This window comes from Periplaneta americana, chromosome 2 (assembly GCF_040183065.1).
Source record: "Periplaneta americana isolate PAMFEO1 chromosome 2, P.americana_PAMFEO1_priV1, whole genome shotgun sequence".
NCBI classification, from domain to species: domain Eukaryota; kingdom Metazoa; phylum Arthropoda; class Insecta; order Blattodea; family Blattidae; genus Periplaneta; species Periplaneta americana.
In genome coordinates, this window is record NC_091118.1 from 30,942,702 (window position 1) to 30,969,120 (window position 26,419).

Consider the following 26,419-nt stretch of genomic DNA (forward strand, 5'->3'; position numbering starts at 1 on the left):
ACACCACTCCTAGTCCATGCAGCATCACCACCGAAGAGGAGGCAAGGAAAACAAAATACAGATATTTTTGTTCACATCCACGTAACCACAAATGCTTAGCGTAAATTTCATTGTTATACTTCCTTACATATATGCACTATTTCGGCTGGATGAAGCTTAAGTAAGATTTAAGTCGGGTAACGGACGACCCTTTAATTTCACTTCATTACATCAATATTCTCCGCAAGGGAAAGTTGAGAAAAATAAAATTAATATTCTGTAATTCACACACACTCATGCTTGCAAATTTGCACTGGTTAAGTTACGGTATTAAGACGTCACACCAAAGCAACACTCATTGTCAGATATACTGATGGTCAACAATTTTCTAAAACTGGAAAAGAAGTCTCTTTCGTATTTTACGTGTTATATCAAAAGGATTCTACTCGTACAATCATTTTGAGTTAAGGCAAATATTAGGTTCTGCTGGATGCTGGATATATACGTAATAATAAGGCAAAAGAGAATATTAATTTCGTTATATTAACTCGATAAGATTCTACAACAATAAGTATGTGAAAAGAAAATAACAATTTTGCAATTAAGGTTCAAGGGAATAGAGAATCCATTTGACGCAGCATTACAATAGCGGTGTGGGAGGAGAGGAAAGATCCCTTGTGGCCTGGCTGCAAGCCACTGCAGCGAGATATAGGTTTTAAACAGCGGCAGTTTCCCTCTGCTTCCCTTCACCTCTCTACCCCCTGACCATGCAAGACACACTCTCTATGATCTGTCCCACCCTGCAGATCCCAGGACGACTTTGAATGCAGTGTCAATTACAATACAGTCTACGTGCAATGAGATTATTCATAAGATAATAGTACATATTCCCGGCCAGATGAAATATAAAGCAATTTACCAATAAAAGCTGTAATAATTCTTTTACAAATTAAAATAAATATTATTTTCATTTTCCTGTCAAAGCAGGGAGTGCTGCAGCTCCGCAGCACTTATGGACGAGCCGCCCCTGCCTGAGTCCCAGGCTTCACTTTCTGAAGCAGCGTTATCATTACCTGAGTTTCCATAATGAAGTAGATGCTCGAAGTATGGTCGATGCAGTGCATAAATGGAAGATATATATTTAAAAATGTATTTTCTTTTGCAGATTTAAAACTAGTAATTTCATTGCTGTAAACTTTCTTCCAAACTATCAAATTAAAAACACGATTTTGTTTGAATTGAAAAGTCTGTGTCACTAGTCCACTAGATGATGTGCAAACAGGCAGATCATTACTGCGATACTGAATATTCTTGTATGATGTCACTTTCCACTTTTCTTCATGTTTCTACAGTGGCACAGGTTCTTTCGCTTTTTCAAAGAAGGTTACGTAATCCATAACCATGGATTGATCGACGTGAACAATGTTTAGGCCTATATTACTTGTACTCTTCTCCCATATATCCGTCCATTACTGAGGAGCGTATACAGTACAGTATCCTGCTTCATCTTCTTTAACTCTTACTTACTTACTTACTGGCTTTTAAGGAACCCGGAGGTTCATTGCCGCCCTCACATAAACCCGCCGTTGGTCCCTATCCTGAGCAAGATTAATCCAGTCTCTATCATCATATCCCACCACCCTCAAATCCATTTTAATATTAACTTCCCATCTACGTCTCGGCCTCCCCAAAGGTCTTTTTCCCGCCGGCCTCCCAACTAACACTCTATATGCATTCCTGGAATCGCCCATACGTTCCACAATGCCCTGCCCATCTCAAACGTCTGTATTTAATGTTCCTAATTATGTCAGGTAAATAACACAATGCGTGCAGCTCTGCGTTGTGTAACTTTCTCCATTCTCCTGTAACTTCATCCCTCTTAGCCCCAGACATTTTCCTAAGAACCTTATTCTCAAACACCCTTAATCTCTGTTCCTCTCTCAAAGTGAGAGTCCAAGTTTCACAACCATAAAGAACAACTGGTAATATAACTGTTTTATAAATTCTAACTTCTTCTTTAACTCTACTCGAGCATAATCCCTATCGCAGGGTAGATAGGATAAACATGTCTTGGTCCACACCTGTGGAGTAACGATTAGCGCGTCTGATCGTGAAACCAGGTGGCCCGGGTTCGAATCCCGCTCGGGTCAAGTTACCTGGTTGAGGTTTTTTCCGAGGTTTTCCCTCAACCAAATATGAGTAAATGCTGGGTAACTATTGCTGCTAGACCCCGGACTCATTTCACCGGCATTATCACCTTCATTTCATTCAGACGCTAAATAACCTGAGATGTTGGTACAGCGTCGTAAAATAACCCACTAAAAAAACATGTCTCATGTATTGAAAACGTCCACTTTCAACTAAGTGATGTAGATATTTGACAACAATGTTGTTTCAATTTTGAGATGTACATGTATCAGTGAAAATAAACAGCTTTTTCACACTCGGGGCAACATAATGTTTAATAAAATGATCCAAAAAAGAAACATTTTTCACGGGAATGCAATGTAACAGCGATACGGAAGCAGCTCCGCTCAGCGATAGCGGGTGGAGGTGCGCACACTTGTGTTGTTCTGGAAGTCAGCCGCGCTAACTACAAGTATCTGCGTTGAGAGAACAACATTTATTCATGCCTTTGTGATGTTTTGATTATCATCATTCGAGAAACATGTTTGGAAATGAGAATTTTTGTGCTGTTCTGAATTTCATATGAATGCTTATCACAAGACGATTCCAGTGATAACCATAATTCACATAGCGTCAAAATGTGGACTTGTGCTGTTTTGGAATTCATGACTTCAATTATTATCTACCAAAATAATCAATGCTCCCTGAATGAAATCATTGTATTACAATTACTTGGATATCGGTACAATAAATTAAGAAACATACTAAAAGAATTATCCTTCCACCAAAAACTGATGCCCACTGGACCAAATGATCGTAGTTTAATTATTTAATTACGTCATACTTTCGTCAGGTAAATTTTATGAGGATGTTATGTCTGAGATGTCTATCCGTAATAAAATGTTTTATTTATAACAATATGCTTTGACTGACCGAGTATATATTAAAAGTATTTATTTCAGTCACTGACTTCACAGCACATGTTTAAGGTGTTAAACCTTTTCATTACACGTTTAAAAGAATTGTCAATTAATTAAAATACACGTGTAAGTTGCAAAATATATATGTTTGCAAGTCTTCACACATGGAATAATGAAGTAACATGATGTAAAAGGAATAAAAAATAAAATATAAAACTAAGGTAATTATACAGGGTGTTTAAAAAATACGGGGCATAATTTCAGGTATGTATTTCCCACATGTAGACAATCAAAATAGTTCATTACAACATGTGTCCGGAAATGCTTCATTTCCGAGTTATGGCCTTCACAACATTGAAATTCACCGGAACGTTTTTCTTTCCGCAGGTCGTTGTCACTACAGAAGATGCTCAAAATGTACACCTCCTACTTGAATACAGATCTCACATCGATGTATCATTGACCTGCGAACACGATCCCAAACTCCAGGAGCATTGCGTATCTCCTCAGAACATGCCACAATTCGATTCCGAAGGGATTCCAAATCAGGCACCGGAGACGAATAAACCAATGATTTTAAATGGCCCCACAAGTAGAAATCGAGAGGGTTCAGATCAGGTGAGAGTGGAGACCAAGCAATTGGGCCACCTCTACCTATCCATCGATCAGGAAACCTTCGATCCAAGTACTGAATGTAACCTTCGCCTCGGATGAACTGTCGGAGTGCCCTCTTAATGTCTCCTTTGACGGCAACGACCTGCGGAAAGAAAAACGTTCCGGTGAATTTCAATGTTGTGAAGGCCATAACTCGGAAATAAAGCATTTCCGGACACATGTTGTAATGAACTATTTTGATTGTCTACATGTGGGAAATACATACCTGAAATTATGCCCCGTATTTTTTAAACACCCTGTATATTATGATTGTGAAGAGTTGCAAATTACAGTATTTAATTACATTTATTATATTCATATTTCTGTTTCCCAATAATGAATATATTTCAACCATTCTTATATATATTGACAATAAGGGCAGTCATACAAGAATGTCAGTGTGTATCATAACCATGTTGGTTTTTAGTATGTTTTATTTTGCATGCCACTAAATATGTTTTGTATTTGTAAAGATTATGTAGAGATTATTGATATTGCTGAAATGTACGTCGTATCTGATGATGTTGGCATAGTCCAACGAAAACGTTCATACGTCTTTTAAACATGTAATGCAAAGGTTTAACACTTAAACATATGCTGTGAAGTCAGTGACTGAAATAAATACTTTTAATATACGATACAGTCTTCTCTGAAAACTATAAAAATGAATTGCAAAATGACCGAGTATATAGTACGTCAGCTCAAATAAGAGCCACTTGGAACGTGCGATTGGACACACTTACCGCAGGGAGCAAGTAGGCACGCGACTCCAAGCAGGTTCCATGTAAACAACGCTGCGTTGCCATCTCTCCCTTCTGAAGACTGAAGTGAACCTTCGTGTGCGTCTTGTAAATACAGAAATAAAACACGAACAACTCCAATTTGAGACCGTTGAGTCAATTACACAAAATTCCAAGCTAGCTTCTAAGGAGCGATAATCACTTTCTTTGTCTTTACATGTTCGATATACTTTACCCAATGCTTTTTATTGTTAATGTCATCCATCACATTTAAGGCTGGTTCACAATAAACCGAGGACGAAAACGACAACGGGAACGAGAACGGAAATATTGTTAAAATAAATGTATTTGAATGTGAGCATTCACAATAATGCACACATTTAAATACATTACTGTTAACATTATTACCGTTCTGGATCTCGTTGTCATTTCCGTTCTTGATTTATTGTGAACCAGCCCTTACTATCAAATCGCGTACTTCTTGAACAGATTTGTTTCCCAATCCATTTTCTGACCGGACATTTCTCTTCAGTTCCGACTAAACGAATTCTATGGCAATGGTGGGGGGGGGGCAGTCGTAGTACAACATGGCCGTATTTCGATGATAGTTCGCCAATTACATACATCTTTTTTCTGTAATGGCTACGTTTTATCTCTTGTAGCAGATGTAACTTTGTTGTTGGGACTGGCGAGGGCAAAGGAATGTTATTTTCACGTTTTAATGACATCTATTGTTACTCTATACTCCGTAAATACGAAGACCGCCATATCCGTATTCGTAATAATTCCATTGCTGCTGGTTGAGATCCATGAATTTTATATTTAAACCCCATTGCATTTAATAGTTCCATTAAAGTATTTCTTTGATACGGAAACTCATGTTGGGTAGCTTGTGTTTTATTACGCATTGCGTTGAGAAGTTTATTTGACGTTGGAGCTATTTTATTTTTTATTTATATTATATGGAACACAAAAGCCACAATATACATTTACAGTCTTCTCAGCTAACTGAATTATACTTGCTGCTCGTCTATATGAACTTGTTCTCGGAGCACCGACTTAGATCTGTCAACAGCGCTGGCGTACTTCAAGACTGAAACACCTGACGCCTCCCGCTCAAGGTAGGTGCAAGTGGCTCTCATTTGAGCGGACGTACTTTAGACTACAGGCACTCTGTAGGGTGAAGGTCGGGGTTTGGGATGGCCCAGAAACAAGTCTTGGGAGATAGGATTTCCAGTGTGAAGTCTTGTGTGTTATAATTACAGGCCTGAGTTTTGTTACTTCGAAAGGAATTTTTCAATATTACAATTTTTTCGGATCAAATTTCTGCACACTTAAGAGAAAAAACTAAAATTCTTTTAATTATTTATTACCATAATAGACTCCTCTTCTTAACTTACAGAGAATATTGGGAATTAAATCAAAGGCTTTCCCAAAATAACGATACGAAATATTTCGTATTATATCTCGAAAAGGAAGCAAAAACAAGCAAAATAATATTAAACTTTTTTGTTTGAAATATCTCAAAGAATAACATCCTGAAATTAATGACACTGCTTGCTGTTTGTTCTGTATGTGGACTACGGATTAGAAGAACAATAAACGAATTAGATTTACATATCAATAGGCCCTGTATGAAGAAACAATATTTGGTTGTTACAGATAAAAAAACCACTCAAACTGGAAAAATGATGAAGTTATTAGTTCTTGTGAGTAATAAAAATGCCTATCAGGGGGTTTCGGCGCCAAATACACTCAGGGACAAAAAAAACCGGACACTTCTATATTTGCTTGTATTTTGTTGCCAATTATTTCAAAATGAAACAAAACCCATTTAAACAAAATAATGTTTCATTTAGCACCTTATAAGACAACATTTAAAAAAAAAAAAGCAAATCTCTGATGACAAAATTTACAAAAAATTAGAAAGGGCGTATAACTATGGCATCGTTTGGTCTAACTGTGTTTTCATTTTATGGTGCCTTAAACATTAAAGACTCTTTTTAGTAACGGGTATTACCCCCTCTGGCTTGAATAACTGCATCCATACGTCTTGGCATGCTCTCAATTTGGTTAGCAATGTCTTCTTGAGGAATAAGTTCCCATTCTTCGCCAAGTGCTCGCCTCAACTCTTGTAACGATTCTGGTCTCGGTCGTCTATTCTTAACACGCCGTCCCAGCATGTCGCACACGTGTTCAATTGGGTTCATGTCTGGACTCCTTTCTGGCCATGGAAGAACATGGATTTTCACTTCTTGGAGATAATCTCCAACCGCATGGGCAATATGCGGCCGTGCATTATCATGCATTAAAACAAAATTATCGCCTACAAATTGGCCAAATGGCACAACATGATCAGCCAAACATTCATTTATATACCTATCAGCTGTTAGTCTTCCATTTTCAACAAAAAACAACTCTGTACAAGCATCCGTACACACTCCTGCCCAAACCATCACTCCACCACCTCCATACGGCACATTTTCGGAAATGCAACACTGTGAAAATCGTTCTCCCCTCCTTCTCCAAACTCTTTCACGTCCATCAGGTGGGCACAGATTGAAACGGGACTCATCGGTGAACAGAACACAGCTCCATTGTCCATTTCTCCAATCCCTGTGATCATTTGCAAAACGCAGTCGTTCAACTCGATGCATCCTGAGAAGTCTGGGACCAGTTGCAGGTCTACTTGATATCAGTCCACTTGCTTTCAACCTTCTTCTAACTGTTTTGGCCGAAATTGGGCGTCCATGCATGTTAACAAATTGCTGGGCAACACTAGTAGCTGGCAGGTTGCGCTCCCTAAGAACTCTCAACAACATATACCTGTCTTCATTTGGATTTGTAGCTCTTGGACGACCCGAACCTGGTCTTCTGGTATATTCTAGGGTCTCTCTCTATACCGTTTTATGGCATCATGGGTTGTGCTTCTAGCCATATTCATAACACTTGCAATGTAACGTACACTGCGTCCATCATCGTAAATGGCTACAGCTCGAGCCACATCTTCAGGTCGCATCTTGTTTTAAGACAAATGTTACAACCCCACTTAAACTCAGAAAATGTAAAAATAAAGAAATAACGAATGATAACGATAATGAAGCACAAAATGGTTGAGACAAAATTGTTATAGCTGAGACTCCGAAAGCAAAATTGGAATATTTGATTGTAATGGCTTGTTTATAAAACAAAAAAACAATCAACAATGTATACAAGTCTCCATAACAACAGATGGCTACCATGATATTGTATGAAAAGATAATGTTTTGCAAAATACCAGCAAATATTAAAGTGTCCGGTTTTTTTGTCCCTGAGTGTATATCGGACTAACATCCCTACTATTACTAATGTCGGTTGTCTCTAAAGTTGAGAGACTTAAACCAGCACTAACCCGAGGATTTCTGTGGCCTATAATAATAGCTGCAATTTCATGTTACCATTAACAAATAGCCCTTATACGAATAAATACAGTATATTGAATGAAGAAATTCTGTTCGCTGAGATCAGTTACTTTGTGTTGCTGATGGGATTTACAATTTACTAGTGGCTTGTGCAGCAATTGCTGCAAACTAAGTCCATAAAAAGTTCAAATAAAAATTGCTCAGATTATTTTCAATGAAGAATACCAGATATTTTGATAGTTATTTACTTCCATAATAGTGAAACATACTCCCTCAGAATGGATTTTTTAGGCCAAATACATTTTCTTGAACCTATCCAACTTCAGTTTTTGAGTTTCAACGCGAAAACGCAACTACCAATGTCAGGACGATAGCAGTAGCTGTTTCAGGTCTTGTGGACTCTAGGCAAAAGTTAAAAAAAGTCAGGTTTGCTAAGCTTTCGAACAATAGCATTTTCGTATAGCTGCTGCATGTAGAACTTGAAATGTAGAGCGTAAAATCATTTTATCCTACTAAGAGATCTTGCTGAAATGATCTGGAGAGTACAAAATTTTCTAGGCCTCTTATTTTATCAGTAAGTAATGCCTTTTGATCTTTCCTTAGGGACTGTAATTTTTGCGCTCTCTTGAGCCAATACTGAAGACAATGACACATATCAATATCTACACTACACCGCCATGAAGTATATGAAAAAGACCCAACACCACTGGGTTAATAAGTTTAAAAATATTTGATTTTTAATAACAATATTATTATCTTACTTAAGTTTTGTAGTTATATATAGCAGTCACTCAGTAAATTATAGAAATGAAGATCTAAATTAAGATATTCTCTACATTTACTTACATAACCACAAAACGTTTCACTTTCATGTCATCAATATTATGTACAATTAATGAAAAAAATAGATGCATCATAATATTAACTATAATAATATTTAATTTCTAATGGTAATAATGTCATCAAACCACCTCAAGTTTCGTAGATTTGAATATCCAATACACAGCTGTACTCAGAAAATTATACACTGCAGAATCAGTTTTTAATAACAAATTGAATTGAGCTCTAAATATGTCGGCAGGTCATGGCCTTCGTGTAATAGCCTATTGTTTATTGTAGTGTGTGTTTTGTTCTGAAATTCAATCAAGTCGGCCGTGATTGAATAAAATTAGTCTCGAAACTGACAACAGATGGATTTTGGAAAATAGGAAAATTATGTAGCAAAATTGACATTTCACTGAAAACTACTACTTTTCCGAAAAACTTCGGGGTCCAAGCTTCAAAATGAGGGGCCATTTATTAACATACGTTCAGCCGTTTTCGTATAATTTCCATTACCAGTTCAAATTATTGTAAATGCCGAGTCTAAATTTCAAAATCTATTCGATCTATTGACCTGCACCAAAACAATATTATTATTATTATTATTATTATTATTATTATTATTATTATTATTATTATTACTAATAATATTATTAAAAAGAGAGAAAATTTATAGGCTGTACTATTCTTATTGAATTTGGTATTCCCAAGAAACTAGTTCCATTAATTAAAATGTGTCTCAGTGAAACGTACAGCAGCGTTCGTATAGGTCAGTTTCTATCTGATATTTTTCCAAACCACTGCGGACAAAAGAAGGAGATACACTATCACCTTTACTTTTTAGCTATAATCTAGATATCTATAATATGCCATTAGGAAATTCCAGGAAAACAGAGAGGGTTTGGAATTGAACGGGTTACATCAGTTGCTTGTTTATGCGGATGATAAGAGTATGTTAGAAAAAAATCCACAAACGATTACTGAAAACACGAGAATTTTAATTGAAGCAAGTAATTAAACAGATAGGTTTGGAAGTAAATCCCGAAAAGACAAAGTATATGATTATGTCTCGTGACCAGAACATTGTAGGAAATGGAAATGCAATTGGAATATTATCGTTTGAAAAGGTGGAGAAGTTCAAATACCTTGGAGCAACAGTAACAAATATAAATGACACTCGGAGGAAATTAAACACAGGATAAATATGGGAAATGCCTGTTATTATTCGGTGAGAAGCTTTTATCATCCAGTCTGCTCTCAAAAAATCTGAAAGTTAGAATTCATAAAACAGTTATATTACCGGTTGTTCTGTATGGTTGCGAAACTAGGATTCTCACTTTGAGAGAGGAACGGAGGCTAAGGGTGTTTGAGAATAAGATACTTAAAATATTTGTGGATAAGAAGGATGAAGTTACACAACGCAGAACTGTACCCATTGTATTCTTCACCTTGCATAATTAGGAATATTAAATCCAGACGTGGATGGGCAGGACATGTAGTACATTTGGGCGAATCCAGAAATGAATATAGAGTGTTAGTTGGGAGGCCGGAGAGAAAAAGACCACTGGGGAGGCTGAGATAATATTAAAACGGATTTGGGGGAGGTGGGATATAATGGTGAGAACTAGATTAATCTTATTCAGAATAGGGAGCGATGGGGGTCTTATGTGAGAGCGGCATGAACTCCCGGGTTCTCTAAAAGCCATTTGTAAGTAAGTAAGTATTATAATTATGTTTATGCTCGACCATGCCGAAATGTAGTAATTATACACCTGGTAACAGTCCTTTAATGCATGTCATTAAAGTACACCTATTCATTAAAGTTCAGTTTTTCGATTATTCTCGGATATGCAATCGAAAGACAACGAGGGAAACGTCCCGGAGTCTGGAAATTCAATACTGTTGCAGAAGGTTATGTTCTGTTACTATAAAAATTAGCGTTAATTGTAAATAATATTCATATAAATTCAATTTGTCATCTCGTTTTCCAATGTCTAATTTAATTTCAAGGTTATATCAAGGTTAATATTTAGTTTACTCTGTAGGTTATAGGCTATCAAGGTCAATATGGAGATCTGTTCCTCGGAAAAAGTCAATACTTTCGCGTCTGCGCACATCTCACAATTTACGAGGTAGTGCACAAGGTCAGTTCCGCTCTTCAGTTAGATACAAATAAAATCAATAATTCTGAATAATTTCAAGTTAGAAATATGGTCGAGCATAAAAAGTCGTACGAAACTCGCCTATAATGGTAATTAAGACGCTCTTATGAAAATTATGAAACTCGCTTGCGCTCGTTTCATAAACAAACATACTTGCGTCTTAATTACTATCATTATAGGCTCGTTGGATAATGTACTATTAAGTAACAAGTTTTCACACCAAGTTGAATATATCCTTCAATGAGAAATTGATTTAGTCACGGGACTAAATAACTGATGGGCCTTTTCTATTATACGTCAGTATTCCTCCACAAATTCCACGCACAGCAGACGAAGGAAATGTGACAGCTCACATCCTGCTACATTTTCTTCTTGTATACAAAGATATTTAACGATGATACATCGAAAGATAATTCTCCACCCAATCCTGTATAAGCTGCCTCATTTCCTTGCCTTCACTGAATATGAGATAGATAGGAGCAGCTGCATTCCGTTTAGCAAACAGCTTCTGACTGAAGATTAAAATGTACAGCCTACTGTGTGTGACATGTATGCAATGAGTACTCAAGATATTTAGTGCGCGCAGGATTGGTTGCCATTATAATAATTAAAATACTGTATAAGCAGTTCGTTTCATTTTTTTATTACAAACGAAACAGATTGCCTCACCGCCATGAGAGTTCCTGTGATACGTAAGTTAACCTCTATCAGACTTCAATTTAGTATTTATGTAGCTCGAGGAATATAAGCAATTCATGATGTTCTCTGAGAGAAGTTACACTGATTTAATGTTATGTAACTCCGGTATACCCTATGTCAAGTGGTTTGTAGGTATAAAAACTGAAGTATAATAATTCATTATTATCATCATTTTAATTATCATTACTAGACTTCGTTGAATTGCCACACACAGCATGCAATCAGGTTGCCGATGTCCGGTAGTATAGAAGAGGTGAGCGATCTCCCGGTCTCGTAGTATAAGCAGTTCATGTTAAGAGTTGTGACCGGTCCAAATAGATAGAGCAGCTACAGCTAATGTATAGGCCTATCTATGTAAGCACTTGTTTTTGCATTACTGTGGTTGGAATAGTCAAAGCTTAACATTTGTTCAGTGCAGACAAGAATTCAATCAAACATACTACAATGAGAGTGTTGCTGTTCCAAACAATTGCCCCTGGAATACCCTTACCCCCGCAGCCAGTCTTGACTCGTTGGTAAACGTGGTTGGATGCTGTTAATTATTATGCAGAATATGACGGCAAAATAATGGAGGTAATTGATGCATAGGATAGCACAGACAGTTCCGCTGTTGCAGCTGTAAAATCATTGCCTTCTGAACAGCTATTGAAAGATATTCTGTTCATTGATTCCAATTTTCAAATCGTGTCCAAAAGCATCATCCTGTTAGAATCGTCTAAACTACAACTCTCAGAAGCCCTTAATATAGTGGATAAAGTATCACAAACCGTTATCCAAAATAACAGTTCACTAATTTCATAAAAAGTGAAATGTAAATTGAGAAACATTACCGCTAAATATTCTGCCTATTCACAACTTCGTATTATAAATGATGTACTATCAGATCACGACAAGACGTCTGAAGTTGGTGTACTAAAAAGTAGCAACTTTTCGTTCTTAAAATATGCACCTATTACATCGTGTGTTGTTGAACGTACATTTTCCCAATATAAAAACTGTTCGAGTGACCATCGGAGGAGGTTCACTTTGCAATCGCTCAAAATGTTCGTAACTCTTCATTGCAATGCACACATTCTAGGATGATGTGAGTATATTACATTAAATTTTAAGAGTTAATATATCTCACTACAAAATAATTGTGTATTTACATATTTAGACATTTCCTACTTCAATGATCATTCATTATATTTCTTGAATGCAGGATACAGGCTTTATTGAAACCGCAGTATACTGCTCAGTGTTTACATTAGAGGCATACTTCATCCGTTGAACGTCCCCTTCTCATACAGTCTATACCGCGTGCGTGGTAAACCTTACGATTCCCGTGGCAATTCCACGAAGTCTAATCATTACCTTCAGAGCTTAGGCCTTTTGATCTGTTCCGTCGCATTTAAAATTGATTTCTCCATCTTTTCATTGGTCTTCCTACTCACCTTTTCATTTCTGCATTATAATTCATGTCTGTTTCTGCGCCAGGTATAGCTGGCATTCTATCGATATGATCCTTTCAATTCTTTTGATATTTTTTATGATTGGTATAACATTTTTACTGTTTAATTCAGCTTTTACATAAATCACTCTTTTTTCTAAGAGCATATAACCGACTACATATCTAAGAAAGTTCATTTCGTCTGCTTTAATTCTCTTTTCTTGATCTTTTGTTAGGACCCAAATTTCGATGCCACATACCAATGCAGGGATTTCTATTACCTTATACCATTTTATTAGGGTTTCTTTCGGAGTTCTTTGCCTAATGTTCGGCGTATTGTTTTACAAAAGTAAATACATTTATATAATTTTTCTTCAATTTCATTGCCTTTCTCATATCATATAAGCATCATAGATATTTAAAGGATTTTACTTGTTCAACTGTTTTATTATTTGCACATTTCACTTTTATAGGTTATGGTCCTAGTATTAGCTTTATTTTCTTTTTGTAGATATCTTCATAATTTATTATAGATCTAATTGATGGCTATTTGATGCAATTTGAAATTAGTTTTCTGTAAAGATTTTGGATTTCACTGATGACAACTTATCATCAGCAAATAAAATAACAGCAACAGTTACATTATTATGTACGGGAATTTTACTGGAAGCAAGTAAAGAGACAGGTTTGGAAGTAAATCCCGAAAAGACAAAGTATATGGTTATGTCTCGTGACCAGAATATTGTACGAAATGGAAATATAAAAATTGGAAATTTATCTTTTAAGAGGTGCAAAAATTCAAATACCTGGGAGCAACAGTAACAAATATAAATGATACTCGGGAGGAAATTAAACACAGAATAAACACGAGAAATGCCTGTTATTATTCGGTTGAGAAGCTTTTATCATATAGTCTGCTGTCAAAAAATCTGAAAGTTAGGATTTATAAAACAGTTATATTACCGGTTGTTCTTTATGGTCGTGAAACTTGGACTCTCACTTTGAGAGAGGAACATAGGTTAAGGGTGTTTGAGAATAAGGTGCTTAGGAAAATATTTGGGGCTAAGACGGATGAAGTTACAGGAGAATGGAGAAAGTTACACAACACAGAACTGCACGCATTGTATTCTTCACCTGACATAATTAGGAACATTAAATCCAGACGTTTGAGATGGGCAGGGCATGTAGCACGTATGGGCGAATCCAGAAATGGATATAGAGTGTTAGTTGGGAGGCCGGAGGGAAAAAGACCTTTAGGGAGGCCGAGACGTAGATGGGAAGATAATATTAAAATGGATATGAGGGAGATGGGATATGATGATAGAGAATGGATTAATCTTGCTCAGGATAGGGACCAATGTCGAGCTTATGTGAGGGCGGCAATGAACCTCCGGGTTCCTTAAAATCCAGTAGTTGGTAAGTAAGTAAGTAAGTAATATGCATGGAAGAAAGTAGCAAGTGTCGATGTATGGAGAAATACGAGGAAAGTCAACATCCCTTAATAATAAACAAATACACGGAAAATAAAATACCGGAGAAGATTGCAAAATTAAAAAATAGAAGGAAGGAAGCATTAAGGGAAAGTACAGTTACTGAGCTGACTAATAAATTCAAGTTTGGAAGGTACGCTTTGTCTAGACTCACAGATAATAACATATTTGACTTAGTTAGAAATTATTTGGCTATCTTTTTATTTCTAAATTTAATAGTTTTGAAATTACGTCAAAAGAATATTATGAAATAAAATTAAGGAATGAAGGCTTACCTACGAGAGAGAGCTTGTATGAACTGTATAAATACTTTTGTAAGGAAAGAGGTATGGAAGAAACTAGAATTAGAGATGATTTAGATACGCTAGCTGCACATTGCAGATTGAAGAGGGAAGTACATCTTAGGAAGGTAAACCAATACTGATGGTACCAATATTCTAGAATGAGTTGAGTCTTGCACAATAACTGAAAGCTAGTGCAAGATAAAACAAATTATGTAAATAGGTAAAATGTGGAAATTGTATTTAAATAATAATATATCTTTGTGTAAAATTGTTGCATGTAATGTGTCTGTGATCTATTATATTATATAATAATAATAATAATAATAATAATAATAATAATAATAATAATAATAATAATAATAATAAAAAAGTAAGTAAATAAGTAAGTAAGTAAGTATGTACTTTAAAACTCACAGATATTCTATTCAGTCATCAATATAGATATTAAAATGTGTCGGTGAAGGGAGACCCTTGTCACACTCCTGGATTTATTTCTGCTGCATCATTATCATTATTATTGTTATCATTATCATTATTATTATTATTATTATTATTATTATTATTATTATTATTATTATTATTATTGAATTGCATGTGTCACTGGCTGAGAAGAAAGTGCCTTTTGAAGGATACACTGGGAGCAGTAGCGGCTGGTGGTGAAAATAATGAGTGTGCTACAATCTCTATATCGGCCTACTGTATACACTTATATGTATTTATCTTAATTTGAGACTCGCCTAGTGACGAAATATGAAGTCCATACGACGTTCCTTCCTACTGCAGAACTTGTCAATTACCCTGGTGTTAAGCCCCCCCATCTTGGACATCATACTCTTTTCTGTTGACAGTATTGCAAGAGCAGTGAGACGATCCTGGGACATAGTGTTTCCTAAAAACCGTTTTTATGCGTTTGAAGCAAGAAAAACGTCTTTCTGGCTCAGCAATGGCCATTGGTGTTGCAACAAAAATATTTAACAACTTCTTTACTTCACGGAATGGATCCTGTAAGTTGTTGGAGACTATGTATTGTAACAATTGAAAAGACATCTATATTTTGGAAGTCGGGTTTTCCGTATAGAACTCAAAGTTGTGTCTTTAACACTCTTTTGTTCAGTATAGCATAGCTGTTGACAGCAACTTCAAATTCGCGTTCACGAAAATTATACGAAAATTCTCAAAAGTGTTGCTGTTTAACAATTTTGTTGCGTCTAGATAGCTTAGAGACTGGAAACGGTGAGTAGTTTCCTGAATTATACAGTCACATACTTCCTTGGCTTCAATTTTCTAGGATTCCATTTTCCGTAGCTTGCTAGCTGATTCAGGAGGAACCTCATAGGCTTACAGATAGATGGCAGTAGCAGTCTGATATTTGAATTACCAAATACATTGTAAATAGTTCCGAGTTCTTCCACAAACAAGCATTCTTTCGTTACGCTTTACTTTTGCAATCTCCAAGCTGTGTTGTGCTGAAGCTGACTACAGCACTTTCCCGCGTAAAAGTAGCCAATCAGAGCAGTGATTTCAGCTTCGCACATGCGCATAAATGTCTACATTCTCATAAATGAAGCTCAGAGTAGCACAACGAACCCCCTGAGGCACCAAAGAGCGAAGAGCGAAGACTAAACACTCGATAATGCGTCATGAATATAACCACGGGAAATTGTTAAATGACAGCTCAGATACTATGGTATTACAAATACATTATTTGAGCAAAAATTATCACTGTTCTGTAGCACTGTAGCACATAGGGACGGGCCGCCCCTGACTAGGAGGAATGGTAAACGGGAGAAGAAGTCGGGGCAGAAGAAGATATCAGATGATATACGACATTAAGATATATGGATCATATGAGGAGACTAAGAGGAAGGCAGAAAATAGGAAATATTGGAGAATGCGGGTTTATGTCGGTGAATGTTTCAATGGAGATCGCTGCACATGCCGCTGTAATCTCCTGGCGAAGGCCCTCCAGCGTGCTCGGCTTACGTCGACAGACTTGATCTTTCACAGTTCCCCACAAGTAAAAATCCATAGGGGTTAAATCTGGCGACCATGGGGGGAACTCAATGGGTCCTCTTCGTCCAATCCAATGTCCCTGCAGATTGTCATCCAGGAAAGCTCGTACGGCTAGGTGATAGAGTGGTGGTGCCCCGTCCTGTTGGTAGAAGACCTCATCATGAACTCCATAAAGCGCACGTACACCTGGTATAATTGATGTGCGTAACATTAGAACTCCTGGTAGACTGACCGCCTTATCCATATGGACATGCGGATTTTCCGGTGCCCAGTAGACGCAATTATGTCGATTCACTGTTCCATTAAGTTTAAACTGGGCCTCATCAGACCACACTACCTTCGTCACAAATTGTTCGTCTTCAGTTACCAGTCGCTGATACCATTCGCCAAATTGCATTCGACGATCAGGATCGTCATCATTAAACCCGTGCAGTAATCGTGGGTTGTAATTTTAACACTTAGCAGCTTTCAGAATTCGTCGTACACTGCACTGCTAATCCCCACTTCACGTGCACATTGCGTAGCAGACTTCTATGGAGAAGTAACAAATCTTTCCAACACGAGAGCCGACGAAGCGGGATTTGTAGCTGTACGTGGTCTTCCCGATCTTACTTTGTGAATATCACAAATCGTTCCACGCGCTTCAAAATTGTCAATAATGCGTTTAATTGTTAGGTGGGTTTTGTTTCGTACTCTCGCCTCCACTGACGCTGCATTTCAACTATATTATAAAACATCATAAACAACTTCAGAATGCATTTTCGTTGCTCGAACGTCAAGTGTGTTCCAGCCATTTTGTTTTCTCACTATCGTGTTGAAAGTACTGAGCGAAAGACCGTACTAAAAATACTTGTAATTCAAATCAATTGACAATATCAATATCCCGATACAGTCTGGCAAAAGTGTACATATTTCTTTGGCGGACTGTATAGGCCTATACTTATACAAAGATGATTTAGCTCTTCTTATTATTATTAAGTGAATGGGCCTAGCATAATAGAGGTAGAGGTGCTGTAGGACTGCGTTGCATAGGTAGCTCTTCGGAGCTTATTGAAGCAATGATGTTAGGTTAGGTTAAGTTTTCCTAATAATTAATTGTAGTAGTAATAACAAATACCTTACTATAATAATACCGGACAGCTAGCAGTTTTGCGTGCGAACGACGCTGGTACTGCTACCTATCTGCCGGTGTGGAGATACTCGTGAAACAAGCTGTAATCAACTGCAATGTAATATTGTTGCTGGGTTAGTTAATAGTTTTATTAATTAGTGCTGTGTTAAAATGTCAGGGTGTATGTGTGCTGTTTATAATTGTGACAATTGCAGCATTACAAATTGCTCCAAATCATACTTTCGATTTCCGACATCTCATAAAACGTGAGTCAACAAAATTCGTTATTAGGCCTAATGCCTTTGTCTCTGTGTTGATAGAACAATAAAAATTAGCTTTTTTATTTAGGCCTAGAATAGAAGTTAAAATATATTGGAAATTTTAAGGTTTTAGCTAATTAAGTTTTATTGTTGTCTACATGCCTTTACTAATAATCATTACAAGCATCAGAATACTACCATTTTTATTTTTGCAGTTGCCAGCAATGGGTATATAAAGCATTATTGTAAATTAATTCCTAATGTCAGAACTGATTTTGTCTCACTAAAGCAAAGAAAAAATATGTACCGTAACAATGAATAATTACGGAAAGTAATATGAAGTATGCAATATTCTCATAATATGCAGCTGTGATATAAGGTACGTAATAATTTTACATTAAGTACTATTCAACATTTCTTAAGTGTTTCATATATAATTCCACATTAATAACTCACGTCTTAAACAATAGTCCGAATCCCGCTATGTTAATATTTGTATATGTGGACGTAATTCCATCCCGCTCCGCTAGATATCAGGTCCGTGATATTTCGCACTCACGCCAATGCTACTAGTATACAGCTGTCCGGTATTATTATAGTAAGGTATTTTTTAATAATATATTTCCAGTTTTACAATATCAGTACATTATTCTGGATTCCATGATAATGTGAATACAATGTTAAGTATGTTTAAGAGTTCCTCTCCTTTATTGTCTATCAAATCATAAATTTATCCCTCGTCCTCATTGTTGTTAGGATTCCTTCCACCCAAGTGTCCGCTGACCTTCACTTTTTTCCGTGTCCTTCTAGTATCCATTACATAACTCTCTCCGGTGAACAGTCAACTACTCGCAATAGGTCAGACAGAAGAATATATATATATATATATTCTAAACACTTAAAAAAATGTAACGTCATAGAAACAGTCGGCCTCGGTAGCGTCCTTGGTATAGCGCTGGACTTCTATGCTCGAGGTTGCGGGTTCGATCCCGGCCCAGCTCAACGGTATTTAAGTGTGTTTAAATGCGACAGGCTCATGTCAGTAGATTTACTGGCATGTAAAAGAACTCCTGCAGTCGTGCAGGACAAAATTCGGGCACACCGGCGACGCTGACATAACCTCTGCAGTTGTGAGCGTCGTTAAATAGACCACAATTTAATTAATCATAGAAACATAATGTAATCAGCGACTTAAGGACATCATAATACTTCCGTGTGGATGTAAATTCTGACAATAAGTTACACGCTGTGTATGCTACAGTACTGCAGTATAACATTTGAAGTAAGAGGACTTCTTTCTGTTTACAGATATGTTCGTACGTTCCATTCAACTCCTCAAGCTTGTATGCTGTCTGTCTTACGCGTTCTACGCAGTGACATCTGATGACAGCGAAGGAAATGAGAAGGCATTTACCAACACCATCCATGCAGAGGAAACACTTCCCAGTACTGATTTAACTTCTGACATCTATTGGACCAATGAGACGGGACTTAACACATCAAATGAAGAAAAGGATTACACACACGGAGAAGAATTTCAACTTCCAGCATTCGAAGAAGGAGGAGGAGGAGGAGGAGGAGGAGGAGAAGAAGAAGAAGAAGAAGAAGAAGAAGTGAAGTTCAATGACTCGATCTGGAATGAGAGCAATGAAACAACTCCGATGAATGTGTCAGACGAATGTTTGCAACTTCTTGCAGAGTTTGGGAGTTTGTTAGATGAACATGAAGCAATATTTGTTCTTGTAAACGAAAGCGTAGGTACAAATCAGTTCAACTTAATTATCAACAGTGTACCGAATATGACAGAGGTTAGGACCTTTATTACGAATGTAATAGAGCATAAGAAGACGTTGATAGCTGCATACGATGAACTCGATAAAGTAATTACACAAATGAGTGAGGTCTGTCCACCTGCTTTATTTCAGAATGTTGCTGGAGATATTAGAGTTCATATTAAGTTACTGCGTGATATTATTTCGGAGGTAAATATAGGTATTTACATTCCGCTCACACAAGATGAACTATTACTTTTCAATTTTTCCTGCAGTCTGTTTGATGTAGAAGACTGTAAAGACAAAATAGATCATATTATTGATCGGCTAAAAATCATCACAAAAGTGTATGACGCAATTATGGACTCTCAAAGAGTTCACGAAATTGTATCCTATATCATGTTTGTCATCGGAATTATAGGTAATTCCATTCTGCTTATTGTTTTCCTTAAGCACAAAGAAATGCGAACGTTGCCCAATTGGATGATTCTCAATATGACTATCGCCGACTTTCTTGTGATTTTCATAAACCCTTTGAGTATTGAAAAATATATAGTAAATAGAGACTGGTACTTCCACTTAGAATGGTGCGTAGTAGAAGTATTCTCAAGTTATTTAGTTTTCTATGGAAGTACTTATTCCATCATTGCCATGAACGTTCAAAGAAGTATTGCTATCTGCATCTCCTATTCTTGCACTCGTTTCTCATTCACAAAATGTCATTTTGTGTTAACATTCGTCAGTGTTTGAATAATTTCAGCTTTTCTGGCCATTTACCCTAGTCTAAATGTTCAGATTTCATTCACAGGGTGTCACATTGGACAGTATGATAACGATTCCTTCTTCACACAATTCAGCATAATATCTTGGACGTTTTCCTTCATAATCCCTCTCATTGCAATAGCAGTCTCCGCGTATGTAACAACCCGGGTATTGAAGAAGAGCGTCCAGCATTTTTCCGGTGACATTTCTCGCCTGGAAGAAATAAAGAGAGCTCGTGCGCTGAGTTCCAAAGTAGTTATCGCTCTCACAGTAGTGTTTGCATTATCATACGGTATAAATTTGATTTGCCTTCTCATTGCATTTTTAGGTGTAGTCCCATTGGAACTCTATCCCATTTTAATCGGTCTTGCTGAATTGAAAACTGCGATTGCCTGCTTAAATCCCTTGGCTATATTCGTGTCCAGTAAGAAATTCAGGCGACACATGAAAATATATTTAATTTTTTGGAGATGTAGCAGAACGAACAAGTTAGTGTGATCAAAATCTTCCTGCATGTTGGCTATTGTAAACAAGATTCTTCCTTACATTTTGCTATCCGATTTAGTCTATCAGTCATGTTATCCACCAGTAAGCATGACCTGTTTGATGTTGCACATAAGTTTACTCGTATTTTGTCGTTATGAAGTAGATATCCTGCAGATTATATCAAATTATTACTGTTATGAGTATTTGTCATTAAAGTTATGGGAAATTTCGTTAGGGTAAGATAAACCATTAACGTGGGTCCCTGCCTTTGAATAAAAAAATTAAAATGTAAAACAGAGAACGTGGAATAACTAATTTTCTCACATTCTATTATAGAATAATCTTGTATGAATAAAATAAATAAATAAGTAAACAAATAAGTAAATAAATAAATAAACAAATAATTAAACAAATAAATAAATAAAAATTAAATAAATAAACAAACAAATAAATAAATAAATAAATAAAAAATAAGGAAATAAATAAGTAAATAAATAACCAAATAAACAAACAAATAAATAAATAAATAAAAATAAATAAATAAACAAACAAATAAATAAACAAATGAATAAGTAAATAAATAAATAAACAAACAAAAATGGAAATAAATAAATAAATATGCAAACAAACAAACAAATAAATAAATAAGTAAATAAATAAAAAATAAATAAACAAATAAATAAATAAAAATAAATAAACAAACAAACAAATAAATAAACAAATGAATAAGTAAATAAATAAATAAACAAACAAAAATGGAAATAAATAAATAAATATGCAAACAAACAATCAAACAAATAAATAAATAAGTAAATAAATAAAAAATAAATAAACAAATAAACAAACAAATAAATAAATAAATAAAAATAAATAAACAAAGAAACAAATAAATAAGTAAATAAATAAAAAATAAATAAATAAATAACTAAATAAATAAATAAATAAGTAAGTAAATAAACAAATAAATAAACAAATAAACGAAAAAACAAAGAAGTAAATAAAAAACCAAACAAACAAATAAATAAAGAAACAAATAAGTAAATAAATAAACAAATAAGCAAACAAACAAAAAATAAGAAATAAATGAGTAAACAAACAAATAAACAAATAAATAAATAAGTAAATAAATAAACAAATAAATAAATAAACAAATAAGCAAACAAACAAAAAAAATAAAAAATAAATGAGTAAATAAACAAATAAATAAATAAATAAGTAAATAAATAAATAAACAAATAAGCAAAAAAACAAAAAATGAAAAGTAAATATTAAATAAATAAATATATAAATATTCCGAAGGAAAGGGTCATACATTGAGGGCTGATGGTAAATGGGATTATAAATGAAAAGCATTACAAATATCTTATTCTTGGTGAGTTTGGGGAAACCTGTGGTAGCCATGACAAACGGAAGCTGTGCAGGTGATAGTAAATTAAGAGATCGTTAGTGTCTAATTGAGTCGCTCATTTACAGGATACGTTGTGTCGAAAAATATTAAAATTTGATTTTTGTACATCATCTGGTAGGTGACATTGTCTTACACCTTTTAAACCACAATCACAGGTGCTATAGATTTTATTTCCTATTTAAATTCAAGACAATGTTGGTTACAGTTTATGAACTCGTTAAGTCCTTGACTGTTACAGGCCCACAAAACCTTATGTTCATAAGGGTATACAGGAGCAAGGTCTGTTAAGTGTAGTAGAAAATATTGCACTATAGAATATACAATTTTAAATAACGTTATGTATTTTTATGCTCGACCATGCCGAAATGTAGTAATTATACACCTGGTAGCAGCCCTTTAATGGACCTAATTAAAGTACACCTATTCATTAAAGTTCAGGTGTTACACCAATCAGAAAACACCATTGTAGCAATATGAAACGCAAGTATCGATTATTCTCGGATATGCAATCGAAAGACAACTAGTGAAACGTCACGGAGGCTGGAAATCCAATACTGTCGCAGAAGGTTATGTTCTGTTACTATAATAATTAGCGTTAATTGTAAATAATAATCAAATAAATTCAATTTGTCATCTCGTTTCTCAATGTCTAAATCAAATTCAAGGTTATATCAAGATTAAAGTTCATTTTAATCTCTAGATTATATCAATGTCAATGACATTTGTTCCTCGGAAAAAATCAATACTTTCGCGTCTGCGCACATCTCACAATTTACGAGATATTGTACAAGGTCAGTTCCGCTCCCCAGTCAGATAAGAATAACATGAATACTTATGAATAATTTCAAGTTAGAAATATGGTCGAGCATAAAAAGTCGTATGAAACTTGCCTATAATGGTAATTAAGACGCTCGTATGAAACTTATGAAACTCGCTTGCGCTTGTTTCATAAACATACTCGCGTCTTAATTACTACCATTATAGGCTCGTTGTATAATATGTTAATACTTATGTTCACACTTACCTGAGTAAATTGTCTCATAATAATCTCTTTCTATTATCTAATATTATTTGAAATATATTAACATTCTATGTATTTTAGTTTAATTCTGCTACACAGTTTATTTCAGTGTTTAATTAATAGTTCATAGTATTTTGTTGTTTAATTCGTAAATAACTCTTGTATACATGTAACTCTCATCTAAATCAAATTGTTGAATTCTTTGTAAGTTCATGCATATATATATATATATATATATATATATATATATATATATATATATATATACACACTTTTTGCTGCTTGAGTGGAAGAGAAGGCCTTACGGCCTTAACTCTGTCAGCTAAAATAAATCATTATTATTATTATTATTATTATTATTATTATAAACCATTTCTGTTAAATTAATATATAAGAACCACATTATATTGGGTATGCTATGCTCGTCAATACCCAAAGAATCTCCAAAATTTTAAATAATATGATACTACTGTTCCTCCTTATGATGGATGTCAAACATTTAGGTATTCATAGTCGGCACTTTATATCACCACTTTGCAAAGTGATACTTTTGTTACGAAAGTGGCTCTTTTATATTAGTGAAAATACGCCGTTACAAGAACCAGTTGACGGGGTAGAATGTCTGACTCTATTAACCTGTCACCAACACACGAATAATAAAGTACGTTTTTCGTACAAACTATTAATTTCAGTCCTCACGTTTATTGGTTTTTCTTGTGATGTGTACTACCACCCCTCAAAATATTATTATGTTTTTATAAACATTCTGCATAATTGAATACATCCTCGGAATAAGGTTCTAAGTACATAGGAAAACTATGTACCGGGGGTGTATTAAATTATTTCCCAAAAATTGTAATCTTGTGGAACAAGTCAAAATTTTACATCTTAAAGCTTCAGTACTAATGTAAGATCTGTAATACAATAAATGAAATGAAAATATAAAATAAATACTTTTTTATCATTATAATTCGTATTATATTTATATTCATAATTATAATGAAAATTTATCTTTTGAAGAGGTGGAGAAGTTCAAATATCCTGGAGCAACAGTAACAAATATAAATGATACTCGGGAGGAAATTAAACACAGAATAAATATGGGAAATGCCTGTTATTATTCGATTGAGAAGGTTTTATTATCCAGTCTGGTGTCAAAAAATTCGAAAGTTAGAATTTATAAAACAGTTATATTACCGGTTGTTCTATATGATTGTGAAACTTGGACTCTCACTTTGAGAGAGGAACATAGGTTAAGGATGTTTGAGAATAAGATGCTTAGGAAGATATTTGGGGCTAAGAGGGACGAAGTTACAGAAGAATGGAGAAAGTTACACAACACAGAACTGCACGCATTGTATTCTTCATCTGACACAATTAGGAACATTAAATCCAGACTTTTGAGATGGCCAGTGTATGTAGTACGTATGGGCGTATCCAGAAATGCATATAGAGTGTTAGTTGGGAAGCTGGAGGGAAAAATACTTTTAGGGAGGCCGAGACGTAGATGGGAAGATAATATTAAACTGGATTTCAGGGAGATGGGATATGATGGTAGAGACTGGATTAATCTTGCTGAGGATAGGGACCAATGGCGGGCTTATGTGAGTGCGGCAATGAACCTCCGGATTCCTTAAAACCCAGTAAGTAAGTAAGTAAGTTAGTAAGTATGTAAGTAAGTATAATTGTAATGAAGTTACAGGAGAATGGAGAACATTGTATTCTTCACCTGACATAATTAGGAATATTAAATCCAGACGTCTGAGATGGCCAGGGCATGTAGCACGTATGGGCGAACCCAGAAATGGATATAGAGTGTTAGTTGGGAGACAGGAGCAAAAATACCTTTGGGGAGGCCGAGACGTAGATGGGAATATAATATTAAAATGGAATTGAGGGAGGTGGGATATGATGATAGAGACTGGATTAATCTTGCACAGGATAGGGACCGATTGCGGGCTTATGTGAGGGCGGCAATGAACCGCCGCACAGTGGTCCGGATCGCTAAAAAGCCGGACAAAAGTCATTTTTGAAACTTCATATTAAAAATACAAAATTACCTCAATAATAATCCTCAATAGTCATTCTAATAAGACCAAGTGTTTTTCGAAGAATACTTCAAAGGTTCTGGTCAATACTTACGAGCAAAATGACACAAATCTTTCGTGATTAATTCTGCGATTTTGTAAGTGATATTTGAACAATGTGTCTGCCTTAACAATGCAAAATAAAATTCAGAGAATATTTTTATGAATGTATTACGGTCTTATGTATGGGGAGAAATTATAATTATCATTGTTTTTTTGTTTCTAAGTCCTAATAATAAATACAAATTTTAGTGCTCGTGTTTTGCGAAAAAATAAATAATGTTTTAGAGTTTTAAAAAAATGTTCACGAGTGTACACCGTGAAACTTACGTATTGTATATTGGTAGACATTTATAAGTTCGTCACTGAAGGTTTTATCTGCGGAACCCTGCAGTACTGTGAATCGTGACCTCCAAATCATCCCCATGCGCGTGCTCCGTCAACACATGTTGCGAGAGAAGCACGCAGTAAAATTTATGTTTGTATATTTAGATATTGAGGAATAATTTATTGGATGTAAACAGCACAGGCCCTTGACTTTTCAGTGTCCAGAGGATTTCTGTCGGTCTCAGTTCAGTGTATAATGTGTGAATACAGTGTGTGAAAAATGAATTTACGTGTGAGTCGCCGAGAAATTTATTCAAGGAAAGAACAGTGGGACTCGTGTGCAACAAGAAGAATATGTTGTGGATTATATGAAGAACAAATTTGAATTACATTTGGACAATCGTGGCACAAATTCTCTACGAAGTGTAATAAGAAGGCGCTTTTTTCTTCCGTACTATCAGGTTT

At 35.3% G+C, this 26,419-nt stretch overlaps 3 protein-coding genes across 3 annotated transcripts in view; 2 read left to right on the forward strand and 1 right to left on the reverse strand.

Moving 5' to 3' along the window:
• The window catches only part of Obp93a (Odorant-binding protein 93a), a 288,764-nt gene that overhangs the window by 177,767 nt on the left and 84,578 nt on the right, over positions 1-26,419 (reverse strand). The gene's annotated exons all lie outside the window — the stretch shown is intronic.
• Positions 1-26,419, forward strand: part of LOC138691790 (uncharacterized) — a 59,719-nt gene that overhangs the window by 16,057 nt on the left and 17,243 nt on the right. The window lies entirely within an intron of this gene.
• On the forward strand, positions 11,270-21,542 carry LOC138691798 (uncharacterized). The gene is made up of 2 exons (XM_069814218.1): positions 11,270-11,497; positions 19,400-21,542. The coding sequence occupies exons 1-2, from the start codon at positions 11,479-11,481 to the stop codon at positions 20,611-20,613; spliced, it is 1,233 nt and encodes a 410-aa protein (XP_069670319.1). The 5' UTR covers positions 11,270-11,478; the 3' UTR covers positions 20,614-21,542.